Source organism: Hypanus sabinus, chromosome 10 (genome assembly GCF_030144855.1).
Source record: "Hypanus sabinus isolate sHypSab1 chromosome 10, sHypSab1.hap1, whole genome shotgun sequence".
Classification (NCBI taxonomy): Eukaryota; Metazoa; Chordata; class Chondrichthyes; order Myliobatiformes; family Dasyatidae; genus Hypanus; species Hypanus sabinus.
In genome coordinates, this window is record NC_082715.1 from 80,700,793 (window position 1) to 80,721,380 (window position 20,588).

Sequence of the window (20,588 nt, forward strand, 5' to 3'; positions counted from 1 at the left end):
CCAGCATTTTGTGTGTTGTTGTTAATTCAAACCATGAGTAGGTTTTGGTAATAATACAGAAAATAAAGTAGCCTACTCCTACATACAGACAAGTGTGGACCAAAGGTGCCAAGCATTGACCACCCTCAACAAGATGGTGTCTGACACCAGAGTTCTTTCAAAAATAACAAGGAGGACAAGAGGTAATTTGATAGAGGTGTACAAGGTAAGAGGCACAGACAGAGTGGACAGCCAGTTTGAAATGGCTCATACTGGGGGGGGGGGGGTGCATAATTTTATGAATAGAGTGAAGTACAGGAGACAAGATTTTTTGAAATATAGAGTGGTGGGTGAATGGGACACCCTGCCAGGGATGATGATAGAGGCAGTTAGATTTAGGGGAATTTTAAACACCTGTATATGGGCACACCACTGATAGACATGTTAGATTGATCTTAGAGTGGGTTAAAAGTTCATGGGCCAAAGGGCCAGAACTGTGTTGCAGTGTTCTGTGTTCTATGTTTGATGCACTAAAACCCAAAAATATCTGGCTCAAACATATTGATCAAATCAACAACTACTTTAAACACAGCAGAAGATGAGGATGTACTTTAGGGGAGTTCTGAACAAGCAACAACTGATGTCATGTCACAAACAGAACAGCATGGGATCAAGAGCTTGGTCAGAAGGTGGTTTTAATGAGCACAAGTGAAAGACCAGAGCAAAGAACCTTAGGAAGAAATTCTGGCAATTTTGCTAAAAGTTCAACAAAGCAGATTTGTAGATGAATCAAGAGATGCGAATTTAAAGAATGTAACTATCTCAGGAGCAACATACATCTACTGGTATTGTTTCATCTTCTACGCCAGCACAAACACAATGGAAAATAAGTCACTGTCATCTTTATTGGAAAAATAGATTATCCAAATAATTTAGATCCACAGAAATTGCATTGAAAAATATTTAACATTTTAATTGGCTGTAAGAATTAGGGAAGTATTAGTTAACATTAATACAATTAAATACCATGATAAAAACTGCAGAAAACATTCTTTTAATAAACGTTCCAAATACACGTTTTCACTTTAAAAGGTCTCAGAGACAAACAGTGGGGATTAAGTTAAAACGCAGAATATCCGTAGGCAAAATAAACCACTCCCAAATTAACTCCCACCCTCTCCTGTTGATTCTTACCAACCCTGACAATTCTGAAGTGAGTTTACAATTTACATTTTCCTAATAAACTCCGTCACTGAAGGCACAGATCCAAGTGTTGGTTAATTTCAGAAGCCAAGACGGCAGATTGACAGACTGGGCAGTTAACAGGCATATTGCTATCATTCCCAGCACTTGCAGAGGCTTGCAGAGGTAACACGGCAGCACCTTTCGGGCTCTGTAGATTCTCAGAGTCCGCCTCACTGGAAATGCTTGCCCCAGTGGATTGACCTCCCTGTCTGACTGTAGACAATTTACCAAAGGCATGCAAAATGGTCCCTCTGGGAAAGGATGGATCAGGCCTTGCCTTCTTCTCATCACCCCTGTCCCTTTGAAGAGGAGATCTGTCCAAGTCAGAGATGGGCCTTTTCGGGCAACCTTTTGGCACCTTCTTCACAGTGTTCATTAGCATGGCACTATTGATCCGAACAGGTGATCCATTGATGCTGACAAAAGCCTTGCTGTTGGAAACAGATTTTTTAGTAAGTTTTGAGCTTGGGTGGGCTCCTGGACTTTTTGGTGGGCTTCCAGGAGACCCCAAATCTGACAGCAGAGAGGTAGATGAACTTGAGGCCTTTACAGCAGCTTCTTGCCCATTAGATTCAGCGGTCCAGAACCGCAAAGGAGATTCAGAAGCCCATGGAACATTGTGGGATGACCGAGCGAGCAATCTCTCAGAAATATTCCCTGGGGACACATGTTGAACAGCTGAGTTCGGACTGCTGCCTTTGAGGATGTGACCTTTACCACTGAACGGGATGACAGTGGATATATGGACACCCATAGATTTACCTAAACAACAGAGCAGGAAGATTATTATCCTGAGCTAGTCACACATGGAGCCAAGTGTTTGTATTTATTAAACAAACCAAAAGGTGTTAAAGATCACTACGTTTCTTCTTTAAACTGTATACGTCACACTTTATCATGTGCATTAGAACTTTAATTCAGAGATTTCTCACTCTTGGCATTGCGTGTCACTGCCAATGAATGTCCAATACCCTGCATTAGATGCACCATTTTGAACTGCTGCAGTCCATGTGGCAAAGTCACTCCCGATCACTTCAGTCTCTTTTCACTGCCGCCATCGGGAAGGAGGTACAGGAGCCTTGGGTCCCACACCACCAGCTTCAGGAGCAGTTCAACCATCAGTGAACCATAACTTCACTCAACCCCAACTCAACAACCGATTCCACACCCTACAGACTTAACAACTCGTGTTCTCAGTTTTATTATGTGATTTTTTAAATTTGCAGTTGTCTTTTGCACATTGGTTGTTTGTCAGTCTGTTTTTCGTTGATCCTATTGTATTCTTTTGTTTTATGTGAATACCTGCAAAACAACAATCTTAGGGTAGCACATGCTGATATACTGATTTTGGTTAACAAATTTACATTGAACTTTCAATTACAAGGATGTTATTGCAACACCAATAACATATCAATATATTTTGGCTAACTGCTCTTTAAAATGGCTTAGTGCCCAAGAACACTAACTCCTTGGAGCAACAGAGGATGAAAGGTGACCTGATAGATCGTGTGGATAGCCAGAGGCTTTTTCCCAGGGCTGAGATGGCTAACACGAGAGGGCATAGTTTTAAGGGACTTGGAAGGAGGTACAGGGGGGATGCAAGAGGTAAGCTTTGCACGGCCAGCGACAGTGGTTGAGGTGGATACAATAGGGTCTTTCTTAAGAGACTCTTAGATAGGTACATGGAGCTTAGAAAAATAGAGGGCTATGCAATAGGGAAGTACTAGGTAGTTTCTAGAAAAGGTTACATGATTGGCACAACATTGTGGGCCGAAGGGCCTATAATGTGCTGTAGATTTCTATTTTCAATGGATGTGGAAATGTATTCCAGAATAGTGGACCCATTTCACAGTAATGCAAACATACATGCTAGTATTTAAAGATCAACTTTACATGTACTTGGAATTTGCTTTGGTGAGTTGGTCAGGATGTGACATGCAACAAAAAAAACATTCAACAGTTAATAAAGAATTATATAAAATATAAAGCTATTCAAATATGCATCAAAACAAAACCAGCAGGTACCTGCAATGTACAGAATATTATAGAGTGTGCAGTGACTGAGGTAATACAGAGAGGTGGAGGGGTCTAATGAAAACGGTTGATGTGAACGGCTGAATAAGCTGACATTTAGTTGACAACAAGAAGCTGATTTCACTTTATTTCAGCAATTTTTTTAATAAACCTCAACACAGCAAGATAGGAGAATTATTAAGGAGTTCTGTTCACTTCCAGCTGATGAAGCTATAGAGCAGCTTAAGAACCAATTAGACAGGTAATGGGATCAGCTGTTGAACAAACCTCTCAAGAATTGAAGCGAATGAGGCGTTAAATCTGAAGGACAATTAAATCTCGCCTTTAGAAAAGATAACAGTTAATCAGTCTGAACTTCTAAGATCATAAGGCATAGGAGCAGAATTAGGCCATTCAGCCCCTTGAGTCCTCTTACATTCCATCTTGGCTGATTTATCATCACTCTCAACTCCATTCTCTTGCCTTGTCCCCCGAAGCCCTTACGGATCAACTATCTCTCAATCTCCACTTTAAATATATCTAGTTTCCCGGCATTCACAGCCATCCATCGCAATGAATTAAGTACCTCTCAACCTCTGCTTTAAATATACCAAATTTCTTTGCCTCCACAGCCACCTGTGGTAATGAATTGCAGAGATTCACCATTCCTGGCAAATGAAATCCCTCATCAGTTCTAAAAGGATATTCTTCTGGTCAGAGGCCCCCACTCTAGGAAATATCCCCTCCACCTGTACTTTCAGCAGCCGGTAGGTTTCAATGAGATCTTCCCCCTCAGTCTTCCAATCCAACAAGTACAGGCCCAGAACCATCCTACACTCATCAATTCATTGCAAACTGTAACAGAAGCAGAAAACTATTGTTTCACCTTCAAAGTCAAAAATAAACAAATGTTTGGTGTTGTGATGAGTGCAAGACCAAGAATACGATGAACTGGAGTCGTTGCACAGAAACAGGCCCTTCAGCCCACATAGTCCAGCCGAACTTCTGTATTCCAAAATATAGCCACCTGCCCAGGGATGTACAGTACCTTCATCCTTTGAGGGTCTTGAGAGATGTCCTGGCGTTCCTTCTCCCTTCCCTTTCTTTGCCTTATAATTCTCTGGTTCCTTAATTTTAGTAAATGTCCCACCACACGTCAGCTGATGCTCAGCCCACCAGGGGTCTCGAGCCGACGGTGCTCTGTTCATTGCCCGTTTCACATAACCGTAGTAGGGCCGCCTGTTTTGACAGGGCCCGTCACAACGCCACCAGTGCTGCCGGTATACATCAATCTCCTCGTGGAAGTTGTGATAAATCTGAAAGAGACAGACTGGTAGCAAACTCCTCCAAATGTTAAAACAAGCAACAATTCTGTGACTAGAAATATCACTTCAGGTTCACTTTCCAATCTGTGTTTCTTCATGTTTGATAATGCAGTCAGTCTGCAACCTCCATCCATAATCACAGCTACATTCGAACAGACCAACCAGCTATGTGCACACACCACAGACACAAACTGCCCTCCCCAAGGCTACAGACCATTTCAAACTAAACCATGCATCAGCATGACAGGACAATTTAAGAATTGTGTCATCACTGTCATTGACCTATTAGTACTTAATAGACAACCAGCCTTGTGTACCTCCTATAATAGTAATAGATTATAGAATCATAGAGCACTACAGCACAGAAACAGGCCCTTCTGCCCTTTTAGCCTTGCCAAACCATTACCCTGCATAGTCCCATTGACCGGCACATGGGCCATTGGCCTCCATACTCCTCCCATCGACATAACTACCTAATCTTCTCTCAACCGAACCCATATCTGCCCACTTCCACCTCGCTCAACACTGGTGCCACACTCTGAGTGAAGAATTTCCTCCACAGGCTCCTCTTAAACATTTTATCTTTCAACCTAAACCTATGACCTCTAGTTGTAGTCTCACCCAACCTCAATGGAGAAGGCCTATCTGTAACCCCTCATAATTTTGGATTCCTCTATCAGATCTCCCCTCATTCCCTTACATTTCAGGGAATAAATTTCCAAGGAACTTCACTGAGTCATTAACAGGGAATTAGAAAATGGCACCAGAACATTAAAAAGGTCACTAACCAGGTTAGAGAGAAATAGATAGTTACAGTCATTTTGGGTGGGACAACCAATGATGTAGTAATGAAAATTAGGGTTACTCAGAAGCCAAACAAGCAAATTATTACCAGAGAAATGACAGACGAAGGGCACAGAGTTAAATGCAAGCTGGCTTTTTCCACTGAGGTTGGGCCACTAGAACTAATGGTCACTGGTTAAGAGTAAAGGATGAAGTATTTAAGGAGAACTTATATACTCAGAGGGAAAGGAGAGTGAGCCAGCAGAAATGTTCAATTGCAACATTTAAAAATTCTGGATAGAGGGGTATGGAGGGCACTGGTGCAGGTGTGGGTCAATGGGACTATGCAGGATAACAGTTCAGCATGGTCTGTTTCCATGCTGCAGTGCTGTATGTACGGACACAGCTATGGTGAAATCTGTTAAGTATTAAAGCTGGATGGGACACAATATCAGACAACTATTAAATGGTTTTGGGAGCACTTTACTAGGGATGATAAATACTTGTTATTTAAGATGCAAATGCCCCTCCATATTTAACCAAAAGAGCTCATCCCAATCACAGCATATCTCGGTGCTTCTGCCCTGGTGCTGGGCCCAATATCCCTTTTTGATTTGGAGCCGACCATGCCACACCTTATTTAAGGCCGTAAGACATAGGGGCAGAACAGGTCCTTTGGCCCATGATGTTATGCCAACCCTTTTGATTTACTCTAAGATCAATGCAACCACAAGACATAGGAGCAGAATTAGGCCATTCAGCCCATCAAGCCCGCACCACCATTCCATCACGGCTGATTATTATCCCCCTCAACCCCATTCTCCTGCCTTCTCCCTGTAACCCTTGATGCCCTTACTAATCAAGAACCTATCAACTTCCACTTTAAATATACCCAATGACTTGGCCTCCACAGCTACCTGTAGAAATGAATTACACAGATTCACCAACACGAGCTAAGGAGATTCCTCCTCATTCCTGTTCAAAAGGGACACATTTCTATTCTGAGGCTGAGCTCTCTAGTTCCAGACTCCCCCACTATAAGAAACTCTGCTGCAAGGGATCTCCAGCATTTTACTGGATTGTGTCCAGGAACACAAGAATAGGAGCAAGGGTCAGCCACTTGGCCCTTTGAGCCCGCTCTGCCATTTGTGAAGATCAAGCCTGACCATCTATCTCAGCCAAGACGGCACCATCTCTGTTGAACTCGGCAACTGAGACCCACTATGAACCTCTTGGGTAGAGAATTCCAAAGATACAGCACACTGCAGGTGAAGAAACTAACCTCGATTTTCTAAACTTTCACTCTTGTACAAATTTTATACATTTCTATGAGATCTCCCCTCATTCATCACAAGCCTGATCCAGACCTAGTCCACTCAATCTCTCCCTACGTGGCAAAATTGCTCTAATGAAGCTTTGGCACATACAGTGGATTCAGGTTAATTGGGACACATCAAGACCAGTACATTTTGGCCCAATTAAGTGGCTTCCCCAATTAGCCAAAGTTTCATGGAAATAGTTAAAAAGGTATAAAAAAAAGACAAATTGCCATTTAACTGAGAAACACATCATGTATTTAAATGAAATCCAGAACAAATTAGTACTGTAAAACTGTGTTACTTCCTAATAGTTGGTTTGGTGATTGTCCATCGTATACAATGATGGCAAGAAACCTCTGCAGGAAGGATTTCGAAGTGGAAATAGCATTGCACTGGGGGAACTCAACTCTCTCGACCTTGGAAGTCTGCGTCTACTGGTACGGGTAGATATCAGAACGATGGTTCCTTGCATGCAGTAGCTGACCATCACTTCAAGCAACTGAAGCTATTTTTAAACTGTTCGATCCGAGCACAGTGTAGCGTTTAATGGCCACACAAGTGTACACACCTGATGCTAGTTATAGACTGTTTCACAAGTGTCCTGTCCCAGTTGAGTGGCAGTATCTCAAATAACCGAAGGGAAGTCTAGCTATTTTCTCCATTTGCTCTTGTTAAGAGTTGCCCCAAATAAGCTGCTGCCCTGGTTAACTGGAATCCACTATACATCTTTTTGTAGGCAAGGATACCAAAAATGCACACAAAACTCCAAGTGTGGCCTCATCAAGTAGGTGAGGCAGCCTTGCTCCTCTACTTAAATCCTCATAACAAAGACCAACACAGAGGGATGTGTGCCTGGAAACCGTTGCCTCGGGTGCTGGTAGGGGCAGATACATTAGGGATGTTAATGAGACTTTTAGATAGGCACTTGAATGTGAAGGAAAAGGGAGAATGTGGACATTAAGTAGGCAGAAGGGATTAGTTTCTTTGGCTATTTGAATACTAATTTAATTGGCTTGGCATAACAGTGGGTTGAAGATCTTGTGCTGTAGTTTTATGTTCTCGGACTCTCCAAGCTCAACCACCACATGCAGAAATGCAGTCAACAAACGGGCAGAAACCAATCCAAGAAAAGCTGCTCACCAAATTACATCCTCTTTCATCACCAGCCCTGACACAGTGAACCACTACCTTAGCTCAGAATGTGGGGATTGATGTGTGCTTCGGGACTTTATTCTAAAGTGAATGACTCATAATTGGGAGTCTGCCTCAGTACTTACAGTGATCTTGGTTCCAGACATCTTGTTGATCCTGTTCATGTGTTTGCAGAATTCAGGGCCATGAGAATCATGATCTTTGTCATTGTTTGTAACAAACAACAAGGCGTGGATCATTTCATGTAACAGTGTCTATTGAGAAAGCAAAGCGAAAGTTGTGACTGTGTTACTGTAATTGTTTCCTTTCTAAATATTTTTCATATAAAACATTTCTTTAACTGAAAGTACAATGACAATCTAATATCTTACAGATCTGCATGTATGTTTTTAGACACCACACTCCAAAACTATCATTACACTTCTACAAACCCCATTTCCAGAAAAGTTGGGATATTTTCCAAAATGCAATAAAAACAAAAATCTGTGATATGTTAATTCACATGAACCTTTATTTAACTGACAACAGTACAAAGAAAAGAATTTCAATAGTTTTACTGACCAACTTAATTGTATTTTGTAAACACACAAATTTAGAGTTTGATGGCTGCAACACACTCAACAAAAGTTGGGACAGAGGCATGTTTACCATTGTGTTACATCACCTTTCCTTTTAATAACACTTTTTAAGTGTTTTGGAACTGAGGATACTAATTGTTGTAGATCTGCAATTGGAAATTTTGTCCATTCTTGCTTGATATAAGACTTCAGCTGCTCAACAGTCCGTGGTCTCCGTTGTCTGATTCTCCTCTTCATGATGCGCCATACATTTTCAATAGGAGATAGATCTGGACTGGCAGCAGGCCAGTCAAGCACACGCACTCTGTGTCTACAAAGCCACGCTGTTGTAGCCCGTGCAGAATGTGGTCTGGCATTGTCCTGCTGAAATAAACATGGACGTCCTGGGAAGAGACGTCGCCTTGATGGCAACGTATGTCTCTCTAAAATCCTAATATACGCCTCAGAGTCAATGGTACCTTCACATACATGCAACTCACCCATGCCGTGGGCACTGATGCACCCCCATACCATCACAGATGCTGGCTTTTCCACTTTTCACTGATAACAATCAGGATGGTCATTTTCATCTTTGGCACGGAGAACTCGACGCCCGTTTTTTTCTGAAAACTAGCTGAAATGTGGACTCATCTGACCACAGCACATGGTTCCACAGTCTTTTGGTCCATCTGAGATGAGCTCGGGCCCAGAGAACTCACCAGCATTTCTGCATAGAGTTGATGTATGGCTTCCTCCTTGCGTAATACAGTTTCAAGTTGCATTTCTGGATGCAGCGACAGACTGTGTTAAGTGACAATGGTTTTCCGAAGTACTCCCGAGCCCAGGTGGCTACAATTGTCACAGTAGTATGACGGTTTCTTAGGCAGTGCCACCTGAGGGCTCGAAGATCACGCGCATTCAACAGTGGTTTCCGACCTTGCCCTTTACGCACTGAGATGTCTCTGAATCTTTTCACAATATTATGTACTGTAGATGTTGAAAGACCTAAATGCTCTGCAATCTTGCGTTGGGAAATGTTCCTTTTGAACTGATTTAACAACTCTCTCACGAATTTTGGCACAAAGGGGTGAGCCACGACCCATGCTTGCTTGCAAAGACTGAGCCTTTGATGGACGCTACTTTTATACCCAGTCATGATACCTCACCTGCTACCAATTAGCCTGCTTAATGTGGAGTCTTCCAAACCAGTGTTACTTGAATATTCTGTGCACTTTTCAATCTTATTTTAACTCTGTCCCAACTTTTGTTGAGTGTGTTGCGGCCAAATTCTAAATTTGTGTATATTTACAAAATACAATTGTTGGTCAGTAAAACTATTGAAAATCTTTTCTTTGTACTTCTGTCAGTTAAATAAAGGTTCACGTGAATTAACATATCACAGATTTTTGTTTTTATTGCATTTTGGAAAATATCCCAACTTTCCTGGAAATGGGGTTTTGTAATTAGCTTTCACTTCTAAACATAAAGTAAAATGTGAGAAGTTGTTCTCAAGCCTGATGTTATGTGTTTTTGTATCTTTTGCCCGAAAAGGGAGGTGGTCCAGGGTGAGTGGGGGTCTTTCATTATGCTAGCTGCTTTACTGAGGCAGGAAGGACAGAGTCCATAGAGGGGAGACCGGTTTCTGACATGTTACAGCTTTCCCAAGTTGTGAATATTAAAGGTTAGCTGGATTAGAAAGTGAAGTGATAGGTCTGCAGAGATCACAGCACCATGTTAGCAAAGGAATAGTGAACAGGAGATCTTCCTAGCCTCATGGGAATGGCGAGAACATACCTTTCAGAAAGGAACAGTGAATGGGAGATCTTTCTGGCCATGTGGCAATGGTGAGAAGATACTTTTCAGAATTATGCATTTTACATTTCTGGAATGAATAAGGCAATGTTGGATTAATTACGGACAGGCTGAGAATGCTGTTCCTGTGACTGGCCCATATAACAGACCCATGAACCCAGCAAGTGCTGGAAGGGAGACCTTTTGTCCACCATGTGCATTGTATTCAAAAGTGAAATAAAACATTTAAGACTTGTCAGGATTCCTAAAGTACTAAACACTAAAACTACATAGCACGTACTTCAACCAAGTCACGCCTGGGCCGCAGTTTCAGCAGAGGTTCACTGATGCGTATTGAACACAGTCCCCCTCTCCCCTCGTAGCAGCATAAACCTGCACATCTGTAACAATGCAAAGCAGTCAAGTGGTACCAAACATTTGAAATATAGCAATTGCAAATGTTTTATTGACGACACAGAACGAGACTAAAGATTTATTTCCAAATGACTGATCACATTTTTGTTGAGAAATGTACAAAAACAGACCCATAAGAATCATAGAACACACCAGCACAGAAACACAGCCCTTGGTCCATCCCGAACTGTTATTCTGCCTAGTCCCAGCGATCTGTACCTGGATCATCACCTCCCACACCCCTGCCAACCACATCCTTATCCAAACTCCTCAAGTGCTGAATCAAACCCACTTCCACTGGCAGCTCATTTCACCCTCTGGGTGAAGTTCCCCTTCAATATTTCACCTTTCCCCCCTAACCCATGACTTCTGCCTCTAGTTGGCAACTAGATATCCCTCCCCAAACAACTATCTAACCAAATTGGTTTTGATTTGAAAGACATTGACTAGACAGGTACAAGGCAAGCCCCAACTCCACCCCCCCCCCCCAAGAAGCTGTAGAGATTTGCAGTGAGCAGAATCGATACCAGAGAGCAGGAGAGCAGAATAAATTGTACAACTCTATAAATCAGTCAGCATCCATCCAGGGGATTAAACAAGCGAGACTTCCCCTCCACCTTCCCTCTCCCATGGTCCACCTTTCACAGATTCCTTCTCCAGGAGTCTACCTTTTCCATTAAGGCACCTACCAATTTCTTACAGCATTCCTCTCCCCTCCCCAACATGGCTTCACCTATCACCCTCTAGCTTGTAGCTTCTAACCACTTCCCCACCCACCCCCCACCATCTTATTTTGGCATCTTCCCTGTTCTTTTCCAGTCCTGACAAAGAGTCTCATGCCAAAACGTGGACTACTCAATCCTCTCCACCTGATCCGAGTTCCTCCAGCACTGTGTGTGTGTGTGTGTGTGTGTGTGTGTGTGTGTGTGTGTGTGTGTGTGTGTGTGTGGGAGCAGACCACTCAGACTCTTGCACCTACCCTGCCACTTGCCTACACTAAACCTGTACCTCATTTACTAAAGGTACTCTCGCTGGAACGGCGATGAAATCTGCAGCAGGACAGGTCCCTGCAGCGCTCCTAAAGGTGGTGCTGAGGATCTGGCACAAACTCAGGTGGACAATAGGACATTATTTGGAGCAGAAGGCCATCTATTCATTAATATCATAGCTGAATAATATCATGGTAATTGGACTCTGCTCCAACTACCAACCCTTAATTCCCCTGCTAATCTAACAGCGTCTTAAATATAGTTAATGAGGTAATTCGACACATTCACTACTGTTTGAGAAATTCCCCCGTATTTTAAGGCTATGTACCCAAACACTGGAAACAACTTCCCAGCCTTTATCTATTCCTTTGTTACTTGGGAAAAGGTCACTTTAGGGAGAAATCAGCCCCACCATAATTGCTGATAAGCCGGAGCGAACTGTTTGGCCCGACCCCAACTCACAGCGTCATCCTCGGGCTCCAGCGCACCTCCACCCCGGCCAACCGGCCCCAGAAGAACATGTCGTTGAACTGCAGGAAGAGGCCGCGCAGGTCCGGGTTCGGGTCCATCAATTCCCATGACTCGTCCACCACCGAAAGCGGGACCGGGGGCTCAGCTGGACTCGGTCGACCGACCCCCGGGACGCCATCATCCTCGGCCGCCCAGGCGGCTTGTAGTTGGAGGGCCAACAGCAAATCTCCCTCCATCCTCCGAACCATTAGCGCCGGACCCTCCTGTATCACGTGACGACAATGCGCCCGATCAGACCAATGGACGTGCCGGCAATCTACGCGACAGGGCCACTCAGAAACCAGGATGGGTGGGGCAACAACCAATGAGAAGTGAGTGAGGATGCTGATTGGTCATGCTGCAAAACGAAATCAACCTATAGTCAGGGGGTGAATTTCCATTGACCAATGGGGATCAAGAAAATGAACGGCTTAGTCATCAGCTGCCAATGAGAGCCTCCGCTCTGTACTAGGCGGAAGGAGCTGTCAGCTGATGGGGCGAGCGGAAGCAGAGGGACAATCCTGAGGTGAGGCCTGGGACTCGATTTCTTCCTCAGCCTATCGGTCTCGGCGGTTAAGGATGGCGGCGGACGGCGGCGGAAAGCTGCGGCGCCAGCTGGAGGCCATGCGCTTCGACCCGGCGCTCTACGTGAAGCAGCTGTCGCAGCAGTCGGACGGAGACCGCGACCTGCAGGAGCACCGGCACAAGATCCAGAGCCTGGCCGACGAGACGGCGCAGAACCTGAAGAAGAACGTCTATAAGAACTACCGGCAGTTCATCGAGACGGCGCGGGAGATCTCGTACCTGGAGAGCGAGATGTACCAGCTCAGCCACATCCTCACCGAGCAGAAGGGCATCATGGACGGCCTGACCCAGATGCTGCTGGCGGCCGACCGAGAGCAGCAGCAGCAACAGCAGCTCCTGCAAACCGGGGCGGCCTCCTCCTCCTCGGCCTCGTCCGTCGCCAGCACCGGCGCCTCCTCGCAGTCGGACTCGTCGCTGCTGCCGCGGGATGCCGAGGAGCAGAAGCAGCGCACGCTGACGCCGCTGCTGCAGAAGGTGGAGGGCTGCCAGGAGCTGCTGCAGGCGCCCGGCCGCTACCTGGTCTACAACGGCGACCTGCTGGAGTGCGACCCGGAGAGCGCGGCGCAGCTGCAGCGGGTGCACGCCTTCCTCATGAACGACTGCCTGCTCGTGGCCGCCTGGCTGCCGGGCCGCCGCGGCGCCGGCCTCCGCTACCGCTTCGACGCCGTCTACCAGCTGGACAGCTTCGCGGTGGTGAACGTCAAGGACGCGGGCCCGATGCGCGACATGTTCAAGGTGCTGATGTTCCCCGACACCCGCGTGTTCCAGGCCGAGAACGCCAAGGTGAAGAAGGAGTGGTTGGAGATCCTGGACCAGACCAAGAAGAACAAGGCGCTGAGCGAGCGCCGGGAGCTGGAGAAGGCCGAGGCCCTGCGGCTGGCGGCGGCCAAGAAGGAGGAGGAGGAGCAGCGCAGAAGACCCCCGGCGTCTGGCAGTACCAACCCATTCGAGAAGGAGGAAGAGCAGGGTGAGGAGCCACGGGCAGCCCTGCAGCCGCTGGACCTTAGCCTGGACTGGATCCAGGAGCTCCCCGAGGACCTGGATGTGTGCATCGCCCAGCGGGACTTCGAGGGTGCCGTGGATCTGCTGGACAAATTGTCAGCCTACGTGAGCGGCGCCGACGGTCAGCCGGGTGTGCGGCAGCTGAGGAGCCGGGTGGAGCAGCGGGTGCGCCGGCTGACCGACGTGCTGGTGTACGAGCTGTCGCCCGGGCGCTCGCTGCGGGGCGGCCCACGGGCCACCCGGCGTGCCGTCTCGCAGCTCATCCGCCTGGGCCAGTCCACCAAGGCATGCGAGCTGTTCCTGAAGAACCGGGCGGCCGCCGTGCACACGGCGATCCGCCAGCTGCGCATCGAGGGCGCCACCCTGCTCTACATCCACAAGCTCTGCAACATCTTCTTCACCGGCCTGCTCGACACGGCCCGCGAGTTCGAGATGGATTTCGCTGGCGACAGCGGCTGCTACTCGGCCTTCGTGGTGTGGTCGCGCTCGGCCACTCGCCTCTTCGTGGATGCCTTCAGCAAGCAGGTGTTCGACAGCAAGGAGAGCCTGTCCACCACTGCCGAGTGCGTGGAGGTGGCCAAGGAGCACTGCAACAAGCTGCGTGAGATCGGCCTGGACCTCACCTTTACCCTACAGGCCCTGTTGGTCAAGGACATCAAGGCCGCGCTCCATAGCTACAAGGGAATCATCATGGAAGCCACCAAGCACCGCAACTCTGAGGAGATGTGGAGGAGGATGAACCTAATGACTCCTGAGGCCCTGACAAAACTGAAGGACGAGATGAAGGCTAGCGGAATCACCAACTTCGATCAGTACACAGGTGATGACTGTTGGGTCAACCTCAGCTACACCATCGTGGCCTTCACCAAGCAGCTGATGGCTTTCTTGGAGGAAGGGCTAAAGCTCTACTTTCCAGAGCTGCACATGGTCCTATTGGAGAGCCTCCAGGAGATCATTCTGGTGGCTGTGCAGCACGTTGACTACAGCCTGCGTTGTGAGCAGGACCCAGAGAAGAAAATCTTCATTCGGGACAATGTTTCCTTCCTTTATGAGACGGTCCTCCCAGTGGTGGAGAGACGGTTCGAAGAGGGGGTTGGGACACCAGCTAAACAGCTCCAGGATCTCCGCAATGGCTCCCGAATCATTCGTGTCAATCCAGAGAGTACCAATTCCTTTGTCTGAACAGCTGAGTACTTGTTGCAGGCATCTCCTACACAGCCACTCCTGTATATTTCTTATTTAATACAAGCTGTATCTGTTTGGGACAATCTTAAATTATCTCATGTTATACAAAGGACACTATATTCACCTGCTAGTTATGTTTAGCAACTCCTGCTTTGTCTGGTTATATTTCACTAGTAAAACAAATTTATAGTAATACCTGGACTTACATACTAACGTTTGTGGAGGGGAAAATTGCCATTGACTTCCAAGGCCCAGTTCTCCTTCCACTGCCAAAAACTCTGTGTCTCTCTGTCTCTCACTTTAAAATGCAATTCCATTACCTAAACATTTGGGATATATGTAACTCAATGCTTGTTTTTTTTCTGCTGTTGGTGGTGCATTTGAAATAGAAGGTGGTTTCATTGCTGTAGTCCTCGAGTTTCAATGCTTTCTAAATTCAATATCACCTGAAGCTCATTGTATTTTTCACCCCATTTAAATCCCATTAAGTACTTTGGATTTAACAATGAAGAAGTAACTTTATATGTCCTTAGACAGTGTCAGCATTGTAACTTGTTGCTGTGCAGTAATGCTGCAATTCTGCCCTAACGTTGGAGACTTGCTTTGTGAGGACACCAGTTTGGCAGTTCCATATTATAGGTACTATCCTGTTGGTGGTAATTCAGGCTTTAAGCAAAGGTCCCCATTAGTGTTTATTTGATTGCCAAGGGTTACCTGGTACTTTTGAAATATCGGACAAATATTCTGATTATCAGTTACCTCCGAGCTAATGCCACAAGAACTGATGATGTCCTTTGCATTGCTTTTTCTATGTGGAATAATTATACTATAATATATACTATCCTACTCTATAGAATTTTCAGTTATAAATGCTTTTGGGGTCAATTTGAGGATTTCGTTTACATCTACATCAGCTTAATGACAAAGTCGCTTCACCTTGCGATGCTCCTGCATCCTGCAAATATATCTGAGTTCAGGCTCATTACTCAAGTCCTATAGAAGTGATTGGGCCTCCTTGTGCTGTGCTGCCTTCACAAAGCCAAAATATTCTTATTTCATTTTGGAACATTTTCTTCTCCGTTTTGCCTTTAGACTGTAGAATTTGTAAATTTTACGCTAGCGTACTGTAGAGTTTGATCCTTGTAATATGAGAGAAATGGCATCGGGTAAAATCCAACAAGTTTTTGGGGTCTGGAGGATTTATCTGAGTGCTTCAAAGCTCAGGAGATTAAAGATCAGTGATCTCCAGTGCTGTCCATGTGGAGTTTGGTCATTCTCCCTCATTACAAAGGTGCGGAGGTTGGTAGATCAATTGACCACTATAAAGTGGCTGCTACTGTAGCGTAGCAGTTAGCATGGTGTTATTACAACTCAGGGTGTTCCAGAGTTCAGAATTCAAATTTTGGTGCCATTTTCCTTTGAGAGTTGACTACCCTTGCTTTTCTGAATGTATTGACTGCAGGACCGTGTCGCGGCTCTTGAACTGAACAGCTGTCCCACTTGATGTGTTCTTATAGTCAGTTAGCTGTTAGTGAAGCTGTGATCTACCATTTGTGACAGGTTTTCAATTGCAGCTTAAATGTGGCAGGGGCCAATAGGATGAAGTGCATCTGATTTTGTTCTAAATTTTGCCCCAGTAATTTGGATTTTTAATTGCATATTCCATTCTCTGTGGGAGTTTATACGGTCCATTACTTCTAAATGCTATTTTTATTATCTTCACTTTATAGTTAGAAGTAAAGTTGCCACTGTAGTGAAAGTCTGATTTAATCCTGATCCTGCATTAATGCTCTGAAACAATAAAATTTGAAGTACCTTTATAAAATAAAACTTATTTCTGGTATTCAGATTATCAAAATATTGATGCCCATTTTTCCATTTTAGTACAATGGCTTTATTAGAAAATCAAATTTGTATTCAATTTTAAGGGCTACATTTCTGTGGGCAGATTTTTGTCACAAAATACATGCCATACCTAATCAGATTCAGTGGCAAAAATCTTCACACAGAACTTTGGCCCTCAGAATACAAATTTGATTTGTATTTCATTTTCTTTTCTATTTTTAGAATGGTATTATTTGGGGCAAAATGTATCAAAGAAAATGGCATTATTTTTCACATGCATGTCAGCAAATTGGAAAAACATTTAACAAAATTTTAATGCATTCTTGTAAACGTACTTGTGTTCATTGGTAGTACAATCAACATTGAGATGTAGGAAATGAAAAGTCAACTTGGATGTCAGGTTCCAGCAAGCATCAACATGATAATGTTTGGTAATCTGTAGTGGTGTTAGTTGGTAGAATCATTGTTGAGTAAGGCATCAGAGAATCTGTATATTCTTTAGCGTAAACCTTTATATCCAACTGAATCTGTGGCTGGTTTTATTTCTCCCTGAAGAAATGACATGGGTAATTGGACATTGCTACCTCTAGATTGCACTAAGTATAAATTTTGTGTTAGCCCACCGTAGAGTTTGAATCCTTGTGATAAGATAGAAATCACATAAAGTGAAGGCTGAATTTTTGTGTATTGCACTTATGCTGTTCTAATGTGGAGGTGCAAGTACTGTCCTAACTTCTGTAATTGCCCCATGTGAAAGATCGCATCAAGTGAAGACTGAATTTTTGTGTATTGCATTTATCCTGTTCTAATGTGGAGAAGCAAGTACTGTCCTAACTTCTGTAATTCCCCCATGTGAGGGATCAATTGGCGATTGCATGTCGACAGCCATTGCAAAGTTATTGAGTTTAAATTTTAATTTGTCAAGTGAAGCAGGATCTATTGAATGATTATTGCTGAGTTTATAGAGCACTTGCAATATTTTCAGAAGGACTATAGAATTGTTTGTAAAATAAGAACCCAGAATAGGCTGTTGGTCTTTTTGAGTTGGTCCATTATTCATCAAGATCATTACTAATCTATTTCAGCCCCATTTTCCTACCAGGTCCCTGTATCTTTGAAATCCAGTACCCCACTAATCTGTTTTGAATGCCATTAATGATGATGCTTTACGCCCCCTTAGACTGAAAAATTCCAAAGAAATCTCTCCCTGTCTCAACCTTACACAATCCACCCTTTGATTTAAGTCTAACCCTCTTGCATCCAAACCCATCAACCCGTGAAATCAGCCACCTTGTCAAACCCCAAAGAATGGCAGATGTTTCAGTGAGGTCACCTTTTACTCTGCACACCAGTACAGTGTTCTTCAGAGGAGTGGTTATCTTATTGTTTATATGAAACGTTAAACACAGACCAGGAAAGTGTCAGTATTGAGTCCCACTGAGTTAGAACAGGTAGGAGAAAAGAGCATTGGAGAGCGGTCTGGGAAGTGGAGGGGATGAGAATTGCCAATCCTGCTTCCATCTCAATCATTCTGTATAACAATGAAAATATAAATTCACATTTTCTTCTGATTGCCTTTTAAGGTATCACTAAAATGAAGAGAATCAACAAAGCTATTTATAGTTAGCTAATTATTGTACACGTTTGAATGAATGAACCAAATAGTATGTCTAGAAAAAATGAAAAATTACTTGTAGTCATTGTTGCTAGGATGTATGGATAAGCGTTTTGCCTAGAAAAAAGTGACTGAGAATACTGTCTTGTTTACATAATTTCTCCAAATATTATAAGCCTAACATCTTCGAAACTAGTTTGCTGAATCTTCATTGTAATAATTCATTGCAAGTATACAGAGGGTCAAAGTTGTACAGAGTTTGCCAGAATTGGTCTCATTATGATGGCTTTTTGATTCGGATGCTCTTGAACTCATCCTTTTGCACTGAAAGCCAACATATCCTTTGCTTTCATAGTTGCCCGTAGTACCTGCAAGCTGGTTTTGGTGACTTGTATTCAAGGAAGCCTGGGCCCTTTCAATGTGAGAACTTCCTACTCTCTTTCAATATAAAACTATAATATTTGGCATTTATAATGTTTATATACTCTCAAGTTGTCTCCCATATACAGCTGTGGAGCTTTCCACTTCTCGAACCTACATATAACAACTGGGTGGCTTTGCATCCTCGTTACTACTCACTCTTTGTCCAAGCTGTTGAAATGGATTGTAAATAGCTGGGCAATCACTAATCCCTGCTATGTTCTGTTTGTCACTGCCTGCCAACATGAGGAGAGCTCATTTATTCCTTCTTTCCATCTGTTAACCAATCTCAATCTACCCTTAATAAGTTTATACACTAGGGGTGATGTGGGCCGTTCGATTAAGAAAAGATGAAGAAGGTCCAGAAGTTCATGAGAATGATCCCAGGAATGAAAGGGTTAACACATGATGCGTGTTTGATGGCTCTGGGCCTGTACTCACTTGAGCTTGGGCAGGGGGTGGACTCATTGAAAGCTATTTATTACTGAAAGCATAGAGTAGACACTGAGTGGATGTTTCCAATTGTGGGGGAGTCTAGGATTGGAGGGCACAGCCACAGAATAGAGAGATGTCCCTTTTAGAACAGAAATGAGGAATTTCTTTAGCCAGCTGTGGAGGCCAAGTCAGTCAGTATATTTAAAGCGGAGGTTGATAGGTTCTTGATTAATAAGTGTGTCAAAGGTTACAGGGAGAAAGGCAGGAAAATGGCTAATAAATCAGCCATGATGGAATTGCAGAGCACACTCAAGGTTCGAATGGCCTAATTCTGCTCCTATGTCCTATGGTCTGGTTATCTCCAATTCCACATAGTCGAGTTTTATTCACATTCTTCCTGTGTGGAAGCTTAGGTGGGGGGGGGGGGGGGGTAAAATCTCATTGTTACAATAAGTCTATTTTGAACAAGTGTTGGGATTGTGTAACATTGATTTGAAAGAATGGTGTTCTGTTTGAAAGAACCACATTTAGAAAACTTTTAACTATTAATTTTGATCATGTTTCTTTTCACCTTGCCATGTGGCTTCTCCCTCCAGGTGAGGAAATGCAGTAATAATCAGGTTTTCACATTTAAGCTCACTGCCAGGGGAACTTGGGTGGCAATGTCTACAGCAGTAGTAGCACAATCACACAAGTTGAGTAATTCCCTTAATGGAAAACCCTTGTGCTTGACTTAGTTTAATGTGGGGAGGCTGGTGCGCTGGCAGCCGCCACATGGTCTTTGACAGATGGGGGTCAGCACCCAGTGCCGTGGCATCCAAGATGACTGGGGACGCTTCACTGCCTTTGTGATGTGACCCGACCAAGAGCTGAGCTCCAGACAGCCTTGCTTTTGACAACTCAGGAACTCAGAAGCATCTCCACCACGACTGTGCAACGCTCCTCAGAGCTGAAACTTTATATTTAAAGTGAGTGGATGAGAGTATGTTTGCACTCTCTATTGGCTGATTTATTGTACGTAAATTGAACCACAGTACAGGTCCACACTGAGTAGGAGACAAAATTCAAAGGCAGTGAATGACACACTGCCGCTCTGGGATTAGAGTTATACCAGAGGTCACTGTTACTGGAGTAAATGCTACAGCCTGCACTAATGGTGTTTTTATATTGAGAGAGACTGGAATGAAAAATAATAGAATAAATTTCACAATTTCAGAGTGAAGTTGTTTTTCTTAATCTAGTCAACCTGAGTTCCTCACAGCCAATAATGTTTTGTGTTCCCATGCTAGCTGTAAAAAGTTAGATTTAGGTTTCAAATTTAGATTCAGATTGTTTTTTCTTTCACATGTACATCAAACTATATGGTAAAATGTGTCGTTTGCATTAACAACCAACACACCCAAGGATGTGCTGAGTGTAGCCAC

General features: G+C 44.2%; 2 protein-coding genes across 2 annotated transcripts; one reads left to right on the top strand and one right to left on the bottom strand.

The window, feature by feature from the left end:
* Positions 1–866: 866 nt before the first annotated feature.
* Positions 867–12,331, bottom strand: sprtn (SprT-like N-terminal domain). The gene is made up of 5 exons (XM_059982208.1): positions 12,030–12,331; positions 10,466–10,565; positions 7,942–8,070; positions 4,286–4,553; positions 867–1,986 (listed from the first exon to the last, which is right to left on the bottom strand). Exons 1-5 carry the CDS (start codon positions 12,284–12,286, stop codon positions 1,229–1,231), a joined length of 1,512 nt encoding a protein of 503 aa, XP_059838191.1. The 5' UTR covers positions 12,287–12,331; the 3' UTR covers positions 867–1,228.
* Positions 12,332–12,518: 187 nt separating this feature from the next.
* exoc8 (exocyst complex component 8) lies at positions 12,519–15,258 on the top strand. Its single transcript, XM_059982207.1, has one exon. The coding sequence runs from the start codon at positions 12,657–12,659 to the stop codon at positions 14,844–14,846; it is 2,190 nt and encodes a 729-aa protein (XP_059838190.1). The 5' UTR covers positions 12,519–12,656; the 3' UTR covers positions 14,847–15,258.
* Positions 15,259–20,588: the final 5,330 nt, after the last annotated feature.

Bases quoted from the DNA above. Each gene is read 5' to 3' on its own strand.
- sprtn (XM_059982208.1), bottom strand. From the start codon at position 12,286: ATGGTTCGGAGGATGGAGGGAGATTTGCTGTTGGCCCTCCAACTACAA. The intron at 10,566-12,029 runs GTGAGTTGGGGT...GCATTGTTACAG, and splicing joins TGGAGCCCGAGGATGACGCT to ATGTGCAGGTTTATGCTGCT. The intron at 8,071-10,465 runs GTACGTGCTATG...CTTTCTCAATAG, and splicing joins CCAGGCGTGACTTGGTTGAA to ACACTGTTACATGAAATGAT.
- exoc8 (XM_059982207.1), top strand. From the start codon at position 12,657: ATGGCGGCGGACGGCGGCGGAAAGCTGCGGCGCCAGCTGGAGGCCATG.